We start from the raw sequence: 15,198 nt of genomic DNA on the forward strand, positions 1-15,198 counted from the left end.
AATGACCGCCCAACTATTAAGACAGTTCAGTTCGAGAATCAAATCTCGATATCTAATTTGGGAAAAGTACTTTCAAAATCTGGTAACCCTGCAGCAAATTTCTTTAGTGTGGTACTTATGACTACGGGATTCCCTTGTTTGAGACCCAATAATTGATGTGGTAGTTTAGCACAATATTATATAAATTTAAAAATTATTCTTATAATGTACGGACAACAGCACATCAGACTAACCCTTTCTGTTCGAAAATCGCCTCCAGTGCAATGGAACAAGATACGTCAATGTGTAGCTTGATGTGCTGTTGACTGTACAATTATATTATGCACTTACTGTCTTTTATAATTTGTGTGCAGTATGAAAATGGATCTCCAGATGTTCCAGAAGGACAAGTACACGATGGAATATGATTGTTAACGGAGCACGTGGCACCGGTACCGCACGCACCGGGACAAGGATCGATACATTTTCCTCCCTGACAAGCTCGTGTAGGTGAACATTCGCCATTAGTACTGCATTCTAGACGACAATTCAGGTATGGGTCACCGAAATATCCTGGGGGGCACGAACAAGCTCCTGCGTTACACAGAGCGTTGCTACCGCACGGCGATGGATTACAAGGATCGGGTGAAGGTGTTGGAGTCACTGTAATAAATAAATGGTTTTCAAATTTAAGTTAAAGGAACAAATAACACTTCGCATTTTAAAGCATGAAGAAGCATAATCACACTTACCGACGACCTCTAAACATTGTATAAATGGATCGCCAGATAGTCCGTTAGGGCAGCTACAGATAGGTATGTGATCATGAACTCGACATTCTGCTCTAAATCCACAAGATCCATCACAGGGATTTATACATCTTTCTGCAATACAAGCTTGGTGTGATGGGCAGTCTGTGTTAACGAGACATTCTGGGTGGCAATTTGGCGGCGCCCCTTTATAACTTTGGAGACAAGAGCAGGATGGTTGTCCATTTATTGGCCGACATTCACTGTAGGGACCACAGGGGTTAGGCTGGCATGGATGAATGGGTCTATCGGGTTCGTATTCAGACTTTTGAATTTCAAGACATCTTGTGAATGGATCGCCACTTGTACCGGCTGGACAGCTACAGATGGGACTATGATTTATTACTTGACAATGAGCTCCTATTCCACAAGTTCCTTTGCATGGATCGGTGCATTTTAATCTATGACAAGCGCGATCAGATGGACATTCGTTGCTTACAGTGCACTCTGGTCGACAATCTGGTGGAGCACCGATGTAATCAGGAAGGCATTCACACGATGCTAGCCCACCATTTTCCCTGCATATACTATTAGATCCACATGGTGATGGTTGGCATGGTCTAATCTCTTTAGGTGGTTCTTCTCTGACACATTGTGCAAACGGGTTGCCTGAATAGCCTTTAATACAAGCACAACTGGGAACATGATTAATAACGGTGCACTCCGCATTTGTCCCACAAATACCTGGGCATGGATCTGCGCATTTGTTCCTGATACAAGCCTTATCAGCAGAGCAGTCAGAGCTAAGTACGCATTCTGGACGACAACCTTCATAAGGATTGCCTTGATATCCTTCTATACAAGAACAGGAGCCCGCTCCGTCGCGTTGATTACAAATAGCATTAGCTCCACATGGTGATGGATCACACGGCGATCGAGGTAATTCATTGTCTGAAATTATTTATTTTATTAGTTAATCATGCGTATAAAAAGGCAGGAATAAACTTAGACCTAAAATCATCGTACATTAATAAAGATCACAACATTACCTTGCTGTGGCGTACATTGCGTAAATGGATCTCCTGTGAATTTTTCTCTACAAGTGCAGGATACTGTGTGACTCACAACAATGCATTCTGCATTAATGCCGCAGGATCCAGGGCAAGGATCAATACATTTGTTTCGTACGCAAGCTTGGTTTGACGGGCAATCCGGGTTGATGACACATTCTGGTCTGCAGTTAGGTGGCTGACCTAAGTAATTGTCAGCGCATCTGCAATTAGCTTTTCCGTTTCTTTCTATACATAAAGAATTTGGTCCACATGGTGTAGGATTGCAAGCATCGACTGGTTCTGGAGGAGTCTCTATGACGTCGTAACAACTTTTAAATGGATCTCCTGTTTGTCCCGCATTGCAGCTACAGATTGGGCTATGATTAATAACTTCGCAACGAGCAGATACACCACATGCATTTATGCAAGGATTGATACATTTTTGATTTACACATGCTTTGGTCGATGGACATTCAGAGCTAACTACGCATTCAGGTCTGCAAGCTGGTGGAGAGCCTTGGAAACCTTCAATGCATGCACATACTGCTGTGCCATCAGTTGTTCTGCAAACACTATTAGGACCACATGGAGACGGATGGCAAGGGTCACTGGGCGGTAGTTTTGGTTTTTCTATTGGGTGGCACTGAGTAAATGGGTTGCCAGTATAATCCGTGATACAAGAACATGTTGGTATATGATTTATGACATCACATTTAGCACTTTGTCCACAAACACCTGGACAAGGGTCCCTGCATTTATTCCTAAAACACGCCTTATCTCTCGGACATTCTTGACTACCAGTACACTCTGGACGACATGATTCGTACGGGTTTCCGCTATATTCTGGTAGACACGTGCAAAAACCGTTGTCACATTGTGCGTTAGGTCCACAAGGGTTCGGATTACACGGGTCTGTAGGTTCGGGTGTTGGAGGTTCTGTTAAAAGATTTTTTTTATTACTAGACATTTAAAGGTGACTAATAAATTCGAGCCTGTACATAACTCAAAGTGGTCATTACCTTCCAATATTTGAACGCATCTTGAAAATGGATCTCCTGTAAAACCTTCGTTACAGACACAAACGGCAACATGATTTAACACATGGCAATTAGCATCAATACCACATGAACCTGGACATGGGTCATCGCATTTTTGCCTCACACATGCCAAGGAAGCTGGACATTCAGAATTGATGGTACATTCTGGACGACAAGAAGGTGGAGAGCCTACGTAACCAGGCAAACATGAGCATGCCGGTCCACTTGCAAGTAATTGGCAGCGAGAATGTGGCCCGCACGGTGATGGCGTACAAGACGGTGGTCGCTCAGTTGTCGGTTGTATGGCTAAAACATTTATCTTGTTTGAACATTTGTCTTTATGGTATTTTAGAAGAGATGTATTATTGTACAATTTAATTTTTAAAACAAAGTAAGTGAAACCCAATATTTTTTTTACTTACGATAACATTGCGAGAATGGATCTCCAGTCATACCGGTTGGGCAAGTACAGATAGGATTATGATTTTTCACTAAACAATGTGCTCTCAATCCACAAGTGTTCGGGCAAGGATCATCGCAACGTTGATTTATACAAGCCTTGGAAGTGTCGCATTCACTATTAACCACACATTGAGGTCTGCATGACGGTGGCGAACCAACATAGTTAGGGAGACAAGAGCATACTGCTTGCATGTTAACTTGTCTACACTGACTATTAGGTCCACAAGGAGTGGGCTCACATGGATTTTGCGGAGGAGCAGCTGAAAAACAACAATAAATTTATGCCATCAGTTTGTGTCATTCTTCAATACAATAAAGAAAGGAACTTTGTATTTCTTGACACGACATTTTGTAGTTTTGTACTTACGTGACATAAATATTTCTTTGCATTGGAAGAAAGGATCACCAGTGTAACCTCTCGGACATGTGCATACCGGGACGTGATTTTCGACAGTACATTGAGCCATTTTTCCACATGTCCTAGGGCAGGGATCGATACATTTGAATCGAGTGCAAGCCAAGACTGGGGCACAGTCGTCATTGCTTTCACATTCCCGCCGACATCCTTGTGGACTATAAGGATCACCTTCATATCCCTCTGAGCATGCGCAAGCTCCGGCACCGTTGTATTCTCTACATTCAGCGTTTGGTCCACAAGGTGACGGACTGCATGGGCTTGATGTTGGTGTTACTTCAGTAGCTGCAATATCAGAAGATTATAAGAACATAATAATATAAAATGTTTTTAAAATATAGTCTCATTTTATTCAAATAATAATTCATACTAACATGACATAATTATTTGTATACAACTTCTGGATGCGTCTCCAGTAAAACCTTGTTGACAACTACATATTGGCCTATGATTGACAGTCAGACATAATGCGTTAACGCCACATGCACCTAGGCATGGATCTTTGCATCTCTCGTTTACACAAGCTGTGTTGCTAGGACATTCAGCATCGATAGTACATTCCGGTCTACAATTAGGTACTCTACCGATGTAGTTCGGTAAGCAAGAACATGCAGCTTGATCTCCAATCACTCTACATTCTGAATTAGGTCCACAAGGTGAGGGTATACATGGATCAGTAGGAACAAAAGATTCCTCTGGATTGCATCTGGTAAACGGATCGCCAGTGAATCCTGGTGTACAGCTGCATATAGGATTGTGTGTGACGACCTGGCACCGAGCGTTAAGACCGCAAGTGTTAGGACAAGGATCTATACATTTCTTGTTAACGCAAGCTTTGTTTTGAGGACATTCTGAACTGACAATACATTCTGGTCGACACGACGGTGGGGTACCAATGTAGCCATTTTCACAAGTACACACACTATGACCGTTCACCGCTCGGCATAGGCTGTTAGGGCCACAAGGTGAGGGTTTGCATGGGTTTAGAGATTCCGATCTGTCTGGAATTACTGAAAGGAAAATTATACAATAAATTAAAATGCAAGCTGTTAGTAATAATATTCATCCGCTAATTATTTTAAACTTACTTTCAACTTCACATCTAACCAAAGGGTTTCCAGAATATCCAGGAAGACAAGTGCAAGTTGGAGAGTGATTAATAGTCCTACATTCGGCATTAATGCCACATGTTCCCGGACAAGGGTCCTTGCATCTGTTGTTCGAGCAAGCCTTATTTCGATCGCAATCAGAATTAGAAACACATTCTGGCCTGCATCCCGTGTATGGATCTCCAAAGTATTCTGGTAGACATGAACAAGAACCAACCCCATTTCGTTCCTTGCAAAGAGCATTTGCTCCACATGGTGACGGATTGCAAGGGTTTGGAGGTGGTTCCGTGGCATCTGTGAATATAAAATAATAATTTTTTTCTGCAATTTTGTGAGCTGCATTTTGATGCTGCTGTTTATCACAAAACTTACATTCAACCCTCGAACATCCGCTAAATGGATCGCCTGAAAATCCTGGTACGCAATTGCACAATGCAACATGATTGGCTACTGAACATTCTGCATTCAAACCACAAGAACCCGGACATGGGTTTACACATTTTTCATTCTGGCATGCAAGATTACCGGGACATTCAGCGTTGATAGAACATTCAGGTCTACAATTCGGTGCAAGACCGATATAGTTCGGTAAGCATGAACATGCAGGCGCTTCTCCAACTACTTTACATTGCGAATATGGACCACACGGTGATGGAATGCATGGATTTCCTTTAGGCCCCTCAAAGATAGGTTCTAAGAAAGAAAATACAAGTATAAGAAATAAAATAGCACAAAGACACGGAAAAGAAAAAATATAAGAAAGAAATAAATAAAGAATGATGGAGAAACATGCAAGAAAAATATTTTACACAAAAAAACAAAAACAGTTATTTCTTTTATATAAAAGAAAATCCTTTATTTCATTCTTACAATTGAAAATCTTACTTTGTTCTAACTGGCAAGTCACAAATGGATCGCCTGTAAATCCTGGTCTACATGTACAAATCGGGTTATGATTTATTACATGGCATCGAGCATTTATGCCACATGTTCCTGGACAAGGATCTTTACACTTCTGTTGTATACAAGCTTGATGTTGAGGACAATCAGTGCTAGTCACACATTCTGGCCGACACATGGGTGGCGAACCGCTATAACCTTCTTGGCAAGAACATACTCCATGTCCATTGATTTCCTTGCAAATGCTATACGGTCCGCAAGGTGATGGTATACATGGATTGATATCAGCTAGAGGAGCTAAAATGTTACGAAACACATTCGTTAATATGCGATCTATAATAACACCGTAACAAATTACAGTACTGGTTTATTTAAAAAAAATACTAACGTTTCCTTTGTGGGTGGCATGATACTACGGGGTTTCCTTCGTATCCGTCAAGACATAAGCACACAGGATTGTGATGTACCACCGTACATACTGCATTAATTCCGCATGCTCCTTGACAAGGATCAACGCATTTATTATTGGAACAAGCTCTATCAATTGGACAATCATTGTTTGTAACGCATTCAGGACGACATCCGAGGTAAGGATCGCCGAAATATCCTGGTTGACAAGTACATGCTCCGGCATAATTCCTTTCAGAACAGATAGCGTTTGGTCCACAAGGAGACGGATTACAAGGATTTGTTTCATCCTCACTTGGCACTGTCACTATATAAAAATTTTTACGTTAGCTTCAATTAGTGGTGAATAAATAAAATTTCATAGTGTATAATTATTATCGTCTCTCACTTACCAATAAAATAACAACCACTAAACGGATCGCCAGTATAACTTTCGCGGCAGTGACAAACCGCTTTGTGATTGATAACTGTACACTCAGCGTTTGACCCACAAGAGCCTTCACAAGGATTGACGCACTTTTCTCGAATGCACGCAAGGTTATTTGGACACTCCTCGTCATATATACATTCGGGGCGACAATTTGGCGCACGTCCAATATACCCAGGCAAACAAGAACATGCTGGCGTTTCTCCTACAATTCTGCATTGAGAGTTTGGACCGCACGGTGAAGGAATACAAGGATTTCCAGATGGTTTTGGTTTTGGCCCTAAAATATCAAAAATGTATATTTTGTTTATGTTATCCTAGTCCCGTCACAATAGCCATTGTGGTTAATTAAGCAGATTTGCTCTTTAGTGTTCTATTAGATAGCTATTGATCATGGTTCCTTAATTGCGAAAAAGTGTCAATACATTTAGTATGCATGTACATTTTCATCGTTAGTGAGACCTTCAAATTTTTTAAGCTCGTTAGTTCACTTACTTTCTTCATACGCGCAACGCACAAATGGATCACCAACATAATTCTGAGGACAGCTACATAATGCATTATGGTTGACAACGGTGCATTTAGCATTATTTCCACATGCACCAATACATGGGTCAACACATCTTTGATTAATACATGCTCTGTTTGGCATACATTCGCTGCTAACCATACATTCAGGTCGACAGGAAGGCGGTGAACCGAAATATTGTTCTTGACACGAACATATAGCATGTCCATTAGTTTCACGACATATACTGTAAGGACCGCAAGGAGATGGTATACATGGATTCACTGGGTCTTGGACACCTAAAATTTAGAGACAATTATAACCTAGTCCATCTCAACCTGTGATAAATATCGAAAAAAGAAGAAAGATTCACATACTTAAGTAACATGAAGTAAATGGATTTCCTTCATAACCCTGCAAGCACGCGCAAGCCGGTGCATGGTTATTAACTCGACATTCAGCGTTCATGCCACAAACTCCTGGACATGGATCTTTGCATTTGTTATTGATACAAGCCCTGTCTTTGGGGCAGTCTGAGTTGAGCACACACTCAGGTCTGCATTCAATGTATGGATCGCCATAATAATCTGGTAGACACGAACATGATCCAACACCATGTCTTTCTTTACATACTGCGTTAGCACCACAAGGTGATCGGGAACATGGACTTTCAATTTGAGGTTCAATTGCTACAAAATTAAAAATTCGATATCAATTTCAAAAAGTCTATTTTGACGATATTCGCAAAGATATTTCTTCATGATATGAAAAACTTACGTAGCATAACTGAGCATCCCGAAAATGGATCTCCTGTAAATCCTTGGTCGCAAGTACAAATTGGTACATGTTTCACTACCGTGCAAGTAGCATGAAGACCACATGAACCGGGACATGGGTCACTACATCTTTCGGATATACATGCCAAGTTTCCAGGACATTCCACATCTATCATACATTCTGGTCTACAATTTGGTGGTCGACCCACATAATTACCCAGACACGAACAGACAGGTACTCCGTTAATTTCTTTGCATTGAGAATGTGGACCACAAGGATTTGGAATGCAAGGATTGATTGGTATCATTGGTCCTGTAGAAATGAATTGTAATTAAAATCCAAGGTTTATCGTGAAATAATATATCGGAGTAAGTAAATTCAATCAACTGACACTTACTTTCTTCAATGAAACATCTTACAAAAGGATCCCCAGTAAAGCCACTCAGACAGCTGCATATAGGATTGTGGTTTACGATTTGACATTGCGCATTAAGACCACACATTCCAGGGCATGGATCTTTACACTTTTGATTAATACATGCTTTATCGGGTCGGCAATCGGAACTAACGATACATTCAGGTCGACAATTTGGTGGCGAACCAATGCACATTTCAAGACAAGTACAAACTGCGTGTCCGTTAAAAGTACGGCAAATACTATAGGGTCCACAAGGTGAAGGGTGGCAAGGGTCGACAGGTACCGGAATAGCTAAAGTAAAGATAAAAGTAAGTAAAGATACATATACAGTAGGAAATAAAGTAAGATTCAAAGTAAATAAGGAAATGTAGAATAAAGAGCTTACATAGAACAGGTGTACATGCATGCAGAGGATTTCCAGTATATCCAGGTAAGCAGTAACATGAAGGGGCGTAGTTTGCAACTCTACATTCCGCATTCTGTCCACATGTGCCAGGACATGGGTCCACACATTTATTATTGAAACATGATCGGTCTGTGTCACAATCATTGTTCATAACACACTCTGGACGACAGCCTAAGTATGGATCCCCGTGAAAATCATTTACACAAGTGCACGAACCAGCACCATTTCTTTCCCGACAGATAGCATTAGCTCCACAAGGCGAAGGATTACAAGGATGTCGTGGCTCGTCTTTTGGAACTGTAATGTATTTCATATAAAATGTGCTATAGACATACAACGATAACATGCAGTATGATAATATGTACATGCACATAATAATGTAGTCTTTACAAATAAAACTTGGCTTACCTTCAAAACGACTGCAACCAGCGAAAGGATCGCCTGAATAGCCGACATCACAGGTGCAAATAGGTTGATGATTTTGCACGCTGCAGCGAGTGTTGAACCCACACGATCCAACGCAGGGATTGACGCAGGTACCGGCAAGACAGGCAAGTGCTAATGGACAGTCTTGGTTGATAACACACTGAGGTCGACAAGCGGGCGGTGCGCCTAACATGCCTGCCTCACACGCACAAACAGCGCGACTACTGTCGGTGCGACAAGTCGAATGTGGTCCACAAGGTGAAGGAAGACATGGATCTGGATGTCTATTACTTATCACTGCGAAAACATAGTTCTGGTTTACTAACAAACGTAAATGTAAAAATTAAGATAAATTACAGAATTTATTTTTCAAAATACGCACCGTTTTTCTGACATTGAATAAAAGGATCACCATCAGGCATGTGGTCAGGGCATGTGCAAATTGGATTATGACCAATAACATGGCAACGAGCATCAAGGCCACAACTGTTTATACAGGGATCTTTACACTTAAGATTTATGCACGCCCTGTTAATCGGGCAATCGGAGCTAACCGCACATTCTGGACGGCAAGCAGTTGGCGCACCAATGTAACCAGGTTTACATGAACATGCTGCTCGGTCATTTACAATGTTACATTCACTGTTTGGTCCACATGGAGATGGTTCACATGGGTTATAAGGAACAGCTGTAAAAATAAAATATACGTACAACTACCTGTATACAAAATCACTTTGTGAAGATTTATGTTACTTCTATCGATTTATATATAACTTACGTGGCTTATACTCAGGACGACATGACGAAAACGGATTGCCTTCATAGCCTTTGAAACAAGTGCACACGGGGATATGATTTGTTACGGTACATTCAGCATTCACACCGCATAAATCTTTGCAAGGATCGCGACAATGATTTGACAAGCAGGCCAGGTGGTTAGGACAATCCGAATTTATGGTGCACTCAGGTCGACAGCCTCCGGCGTAAGGGTTACCGATGTTTGGTGGTATACATGAGCAACGAGCTGCATTGTTAACGACTGTACAAATTGTGTTTTCTCCACACGGCGATGGATTGCAAGGTGTACGAGTATCGTATTTTGATATTCCGACACATCCTATGAACGCATCTCCTCTGTATCCTTCTAAACAACTGCATAAGGGTGTATGATTTACGACATCGCATTTAGCATTATTTCCACATGCACCAATGCAAGGATCTACACATTTTTCGTTGATACACGCTTTATTTGCAGGGCACTCTTGACTAATAACACATTCTGGTCGGCAGTAAGGTGGAGTTCCCGAATAGTTTGGTTGACACGAACATACAGGGTGATTTGATTTAATTTCACAAATTGAATTAGGTCCACACGGAGATGGCGTACAGGGATTTTTAACGATAGGGTCAGGGACTTCAACGATTACAGCACATGCGGAAAATGGGTCTCCTGTTTTTCCTGGACCACAACTGCAAATGGGATTGTGATTTACGACTAAGCAATCAGCACCGATTCCGCAACTACCGTGGCATGGGTTGGAACATCTTTGATTTACACACGTTTCAGTTTGTTGACAATCAGAGTTGCTAACACATTCGGGCTGACACATTGGTGCTACTCCTCTAAAACCTGGTAAGCATGAACACACCGCAAAACTAGACGGTGTCACTAAGCAGCGACTGTAAGGACCGCATGGTGATGGATCGCAAGTAGATACCAGCGGAGGTGTTATAGGTATCACTTGACACCTAACGTAAGGATCACCAGTTTGGCCTGAAGCGCAGTAACACACTGCGTGATGATTTATTGTATCACATTGCGCTCCAACTCCACATACACCTCTGCAGGGGTTTTCGCATTTATTGTTTAAGCATGCTAAGTTGGGAGGGCAGTCACTGTTGGCGACACACTGAGGACGGCATGATATGTATGGGTTACCGAAGAATTCGGGCAAACATTGACAAGTGAGTGCTCCATTTAGGTTTTGGCATACAGCGTTAATTCCACATCGAACATTATCGCAAGTTTCATGTGTAATGGCTGTAAAGAAAGATTTTGTTTATTCATTATTTACTGATTAATTTGATAATCCCAAAGATTCAAAAATGTTTTTATTCTATTAAAAAATTTAAACAATACTTACGTTTAGTTGTAGGTTTGCAATGTTCATAAGGATTTCCTCCAAAACCTCGAACGCATTGACATATTGGGTCATGGTGATAGACTGTACACTCCGCGTTTATACCGCATGATCCAGGACATGGATCAACGCATCGGTTTCTTAGACAAGCTTTGTTAAATCCGCAATCGGAACTTAGAACACATTCTGGTCTGCAAGCTGGATTGTTTAATGCATTTGGTCCAACACAAGGATCGCAAATAGCAAACAGATCGCCATATGCATCGCATGCAGCATTGGGATCGCACGGGTTCGGTGAACAAGGTTGCGCAGTTGTATTGTCTGGAATTACCACTATGGCTGAAATAAGAATAGTAGTTCAGGTAAGTCATATACGTAAAATAAATAAGACTATTCGTTATTTCTTAGATTATACTGTTTAACAGTTATAAGATAAAACACTTACGTCTGGGCATGCACTGTATCAAAGGATCTCCAATGTACCCATCTCTGCATAAGCATGATACAGTGTGATCGGAGCAGATGCATTCTGCATTAATTCCACAAATATTATTAAAAGCGCATGGATCTGTGCACTTTTGATTAATACAGGCTGCGTTGGAAGGACAGTCGGAATTCATGACACATTCTGGTTTACACTCGACTGTTGGATCGCCGAAGAAATCAGAAGGACAAGAACATAAAGCTTTATCTCCGACATCCTGGCAAATGGCGTTGATACCACATTGTACTTTGTTACATGGACCAACATTTCTGGAGTCTTCTGGTGGCAAGCAACAGAGAAGAGGATTTCCTATAAATCCGATTTCACATACGCAAACTGGGTGGTGGGACTCCACGTGGCATCGGGCATTCAAACCACATGCCCCTGGGCAGGGATCACGGCAAGTGTAACCGATGCATGCTTTATTGGAAGCACACTCATCGTCCACTTCACACTCTCGAGAATGACAACCGTCTACTCCGTAGGGATCCCCTGTACTGCCTTCTGCGCAACTACAAATAGCTTGACCATCGTAGTTCGAGTTACATAATGCCTGTGGTCCACATGGATTAGGAATGCAAGAACTTCTAAGCGGTTGACAGCCACTATATGGGTTTCCAGTGAAACCCGCTTTACAGAAACACATTTCCATGTTACTGCTTACATAACAGTCTGCGTTTGACCCACAAGGCCCTGGTTTACAAAAACCATCAGGTGGTAGATAACCTTGTATGACACAAGATTTGTATGGATTACCGAGTGTGTTTTCGGGGCAGTAGCATGCCGGTTTCCTATTCGGGTCACATCTAGCTCCAATTCCACAAGTGTTTGGTTCGCATGGATTTCTTGCTTCAATACAACCTCTGATGGTATTGGGACTTTCGATGAACCCAGGCAAACAGGTGCATTTAGAGAATCCATTGGGCAGTACGGTACATTGTGTATTAGGCCCACAAGGTGATGGATTACAGGGGTTATTTGGTAATCTACATTGATGCCTAGGAGGGTTTCCTTCATAATTCGGTAAGCAAAAACAAGCAGGTTTGTTGTCTATTAATCTACAATCTGAGAATGGGCCGCATGGATTTGGTTCGCATTCATTTCCTTCCGGAACTAAAACAAACAAAAAAAACATAAATTACTTCACATTAAAATATGTTACGTAAACGAATATAAAAGCAATATTTAGATACTCACTGCAATTCTGGAAAGGATTTCCAGTCAATCCTATCGGACAATAGCAGACGGGTTTCCCATTTTCACTTTCACATAGAGCATTTGTTCCGCAAGGGTTTGGAGAACATGGGTTTGCTGGAGGCTCACATCCAAGTAGAGGGTTCCCGTTGTAACCTAACAGGCATTTGCATGAAGCGCGATGATTTAGAACTTCACAGACGGCATTTAAGCCACAGCGGCATGGAGATCCGCACTTTCCATTAATACAAGCTTCTGAATTGGCACATTCGTTATCGGATCGGCAGCCTTGTACTAAAAAATAACATATACATATAAACATATTAACAAAATCCTGTTAAGTTTATTATGTGTAGGTCACTGCACCAAATGAGCTGTTCTTACCTTGATAACATTCCAAAAACGGATTTCCTGTATAACCAGCATAGCATTTACACTCGATCCCATGGTTTGAAGGGACGCATTCAGCATTATCTCCACATTTATCCGCAGAACACGGATTGATACATACTCTGTTCAATCTATCACATAGTAACTCCGGTGGACAGTCTTCATTATATTGACATACTGAATGTGAATCCATTACTAAAAATAAGCATTTATTACACATTATTAATATGTTTGATCCTTAAGATGGGCTACGAATGATGAAAAATTAATTACCTGGTACACATCCAACGTATCCGTTTCCTTGGTATCCCTCGACGCAACTACAATCTGACCCATGATTCGTATTTATGCAGACTGCATTTGGTGCACATGGATTGTGTATGGCACATGGGTGTTGACATGCATTATTTATACAAGCCTCAGTCAAGTGACAATCTTCATTTCGAGTGCAACCAACTGAGTAAAACGTAAAATTTCATGTATTATACAAAGTTAATCATGCAATAAAAGTTAAAGTGCAATATACAAAAGATCTTATAAGTAATCTATTGGTTTTCTATATATTCTTTTATTTTCATACAGTGCTTATTGAATTTTTTTTAAATATATTAAAATAAGACATAAATCGACTCATCCGTAGAACAAAGGCATATGTGCAAGATAAGGCACATGTGCATATTCTCAGAAAATTATACATTTCGTTAGTTGTTCTTCGCTGTGGATATCAGATCGACCGGTGTTCGATTTTATAGGTATGTCCGAATCGAAATAAGATATAAAAATTATAACAAAAAACGTATATATAGGCCTTACTTTAAGTAACGAGATTATATATTTATCATATTTTCGCTGTATAATCAATCACATCAGACTCTGTTCTTCGGATGAGTGGAAATATTAAATTTTACAAATTACCACAACCATTTGTGGAGTCAGTTTTTAGTAATTTATTGAGTTATTAATTATAACATACGGTGCAATTATTTAACACTTCTCATATCGACAAATAATGAATGCTCCAAGTTTACATGTATTTTTATTAAATCTTAGAAAGGTAACGCTATTTCTTAAAGAAGGAGTTTTACAATTTGTCGACATAATTCATTAAATTAGTCAATTGTGGCTTACATATTTTGGGTGAACATTTAACAGCAGGATCTCCGTCGTGTCCGGCGGGACATGAACACATTGGCCTTTGTTTTATTGGATGGCACTTAGCTCCAATGCCACATACATTGTCAAACTCACAAGGGTTTTCACATAAACCCATGAAACAAGCTTCTGTTTCTATACAGTCACGATCAGAATGACAGGGTTCAGGTGTCTTAGCTGTCCCAGGTGATTCTATATATTACAGGTTATTAGTTAGTATACGTTAAATTATAAGACATGTTATAATGTGTAGGTAAAAAAAGATATTTATTTACATGAATTAAACCAATCTTTGAATTAATATTAATATATTACTTTATTATTTTTATTATGTACAATAACACTTGTCCGATAAAACGATTCTCAATTAAACAAATTTTTAGATACCACAAGGAATTATGAATATATACGTATCAAGAAAAAAATACTCAAATATGGTATGCAAATAAAAAATGCATACCTCGCACACAGTAGACACCAGCGACATCATCGCATACACAAACGGCAGTGTGGTTGACGACTTTACAGGCGACACTCTTTGGGCAAAGATTTCTGGCTGGCTCGCACGGATTTTGACATACTCCGTTCAAACAGGCTTTATTCATTGAACATTGTGAATTCACTTCACATTGTTTTAGGTTAGTAACAGTCTCAGAAGTTTGTACACTGCTTTCAGTCGAAGTCAAGTCAGTTGTCAAAGTAGAGTCAGTCCAAGCAGAAATATCAACATTCTCTCTTTGTCTAGGTGACATATTTTCAGTAGA

General features: G+C 40.5%; 1 protein-coding gene across 2 annotated transcripts in view; it reads right to left on the reverse strand.

Moving 5' to 3' along the window:
- The window catches only part of LOC113237325, a 116,585-nt gene that overhangs the window by 42,625 nt on the left and 58,762 nt on the right, over positions 1 to 15,198 (reverse strand). The window contains exons 28-53 of one of the 2 annotated variants that reach the window (XM_026473736.1): positions 14,411 to 14,626; positions 13,556 to 13,738; positions 13,277 to 13,477; positions 12,896 to 13,186; positions 11,660 to 12,811; positions 11,218 to 11,553; positions 9,852 to 11,114; positions 9,456 to 9,761; positions 9,056 to 9,370; positions 8,627 to 8,944; positions 8,221 to 8,532; positions 7,824 to 8,135; positions 7,424 to 7,735; positions 7,034 to 7,345; positions 6,504 to 6,818; positions 6,092 to 6,418; positions 5,689 to 6,000; positions 5,176 to 5,496; positions 4,783 to 5,097; positions 4,069 to 4,704; positions 3,647 to 3,979; positions 3,240 to 3,539; positions 2,800 to 3,123; positions 1,778 to 2,716; positions 732 to 1,679; positions 331 to 642 (exon numbers count right to left, since the gene is read on the reverse strand). In XM_026473736.1, coding sequence (XP_026329521.1) covers positions 331 to 642; positions 732 to 1,679; positions 1,778 to 2,716; positions 2,800 to 3,123; positions 3,240 to 3,539; positions 3,647 to 3,979; positions 4,069 to 4,704; positions 4,783 to 5,097; positions 5,176 to 5,496; positions 5,689 to 6,000; positions 6,092 to 6,418; positions 6,504 to 6,818; positions 7,034 to 7,345; positions 7,424 to 7,735; positions 7,824 to 8,135; positions 8,221 to 8,532; positions 8,627 to 8,944; positions 9,056 to 9,370; positions 9,456 to 9,761; positions 9,852 to 11,114; positions 11,218 to 11,553; positions 11,660 to 12,811; positions 12,896 to 13,186; positions 13,277 to 13,477; positions 13,556 to 13,738; positions 14,411 to 14,626 — 11,211 coding nt within the window. The remainder of the gene's footprint in view (positions 1 to 330; positions 643 to 731; positions 1,680 to 1,777; positions 2,717 to 2,799; positions 3,124 to 3,239; positions 3,540 to 3,646; positions 3,980 to 4,068; positions 4,705 to 4,782; positions 5,098 to 5,175; positions 5,497 to 5,688; positions 6,001 to 6,091; positions 6,419 to 6,503; positions 6,819 to 7,033; positions 7,346 to 7,423; positions 7,736 to 7,823; positions 8,136 to 8,220; positions 8,533 to 8,626; positions 8,945 to 9,055; positions 9,371 to 9,455; positions 9,762 to 9,851; positions 11,115 to 11,217; positions 11,554 to 11,659; positions 12,812 to 12,895; positions 13,187 to 13,276; positions 13,478 to 13,555; positions 13,739 to 14,410; positions 14,627 to 15,198) is intronic. The other variant, XM_026473737.1, reaches the window with a different exon arrangement.

This window comes from Hyposmocoma kahamanoa, unplaced genomic scaffold (assembly GCF_003589595.1).
Source record: "Hyposmocoma kahamanoa isolate Upper Pololo Valley unplaced genomic scaffold, ASM358959v1 93, whole genome shotgun sequence".
NCBI lineage: Eukaryota > Metazoa > Arthropoda > Insecta > Lepidoptera > Cosmopterigidae > Hyposmocoma > Hyposmocoma kahamanoa.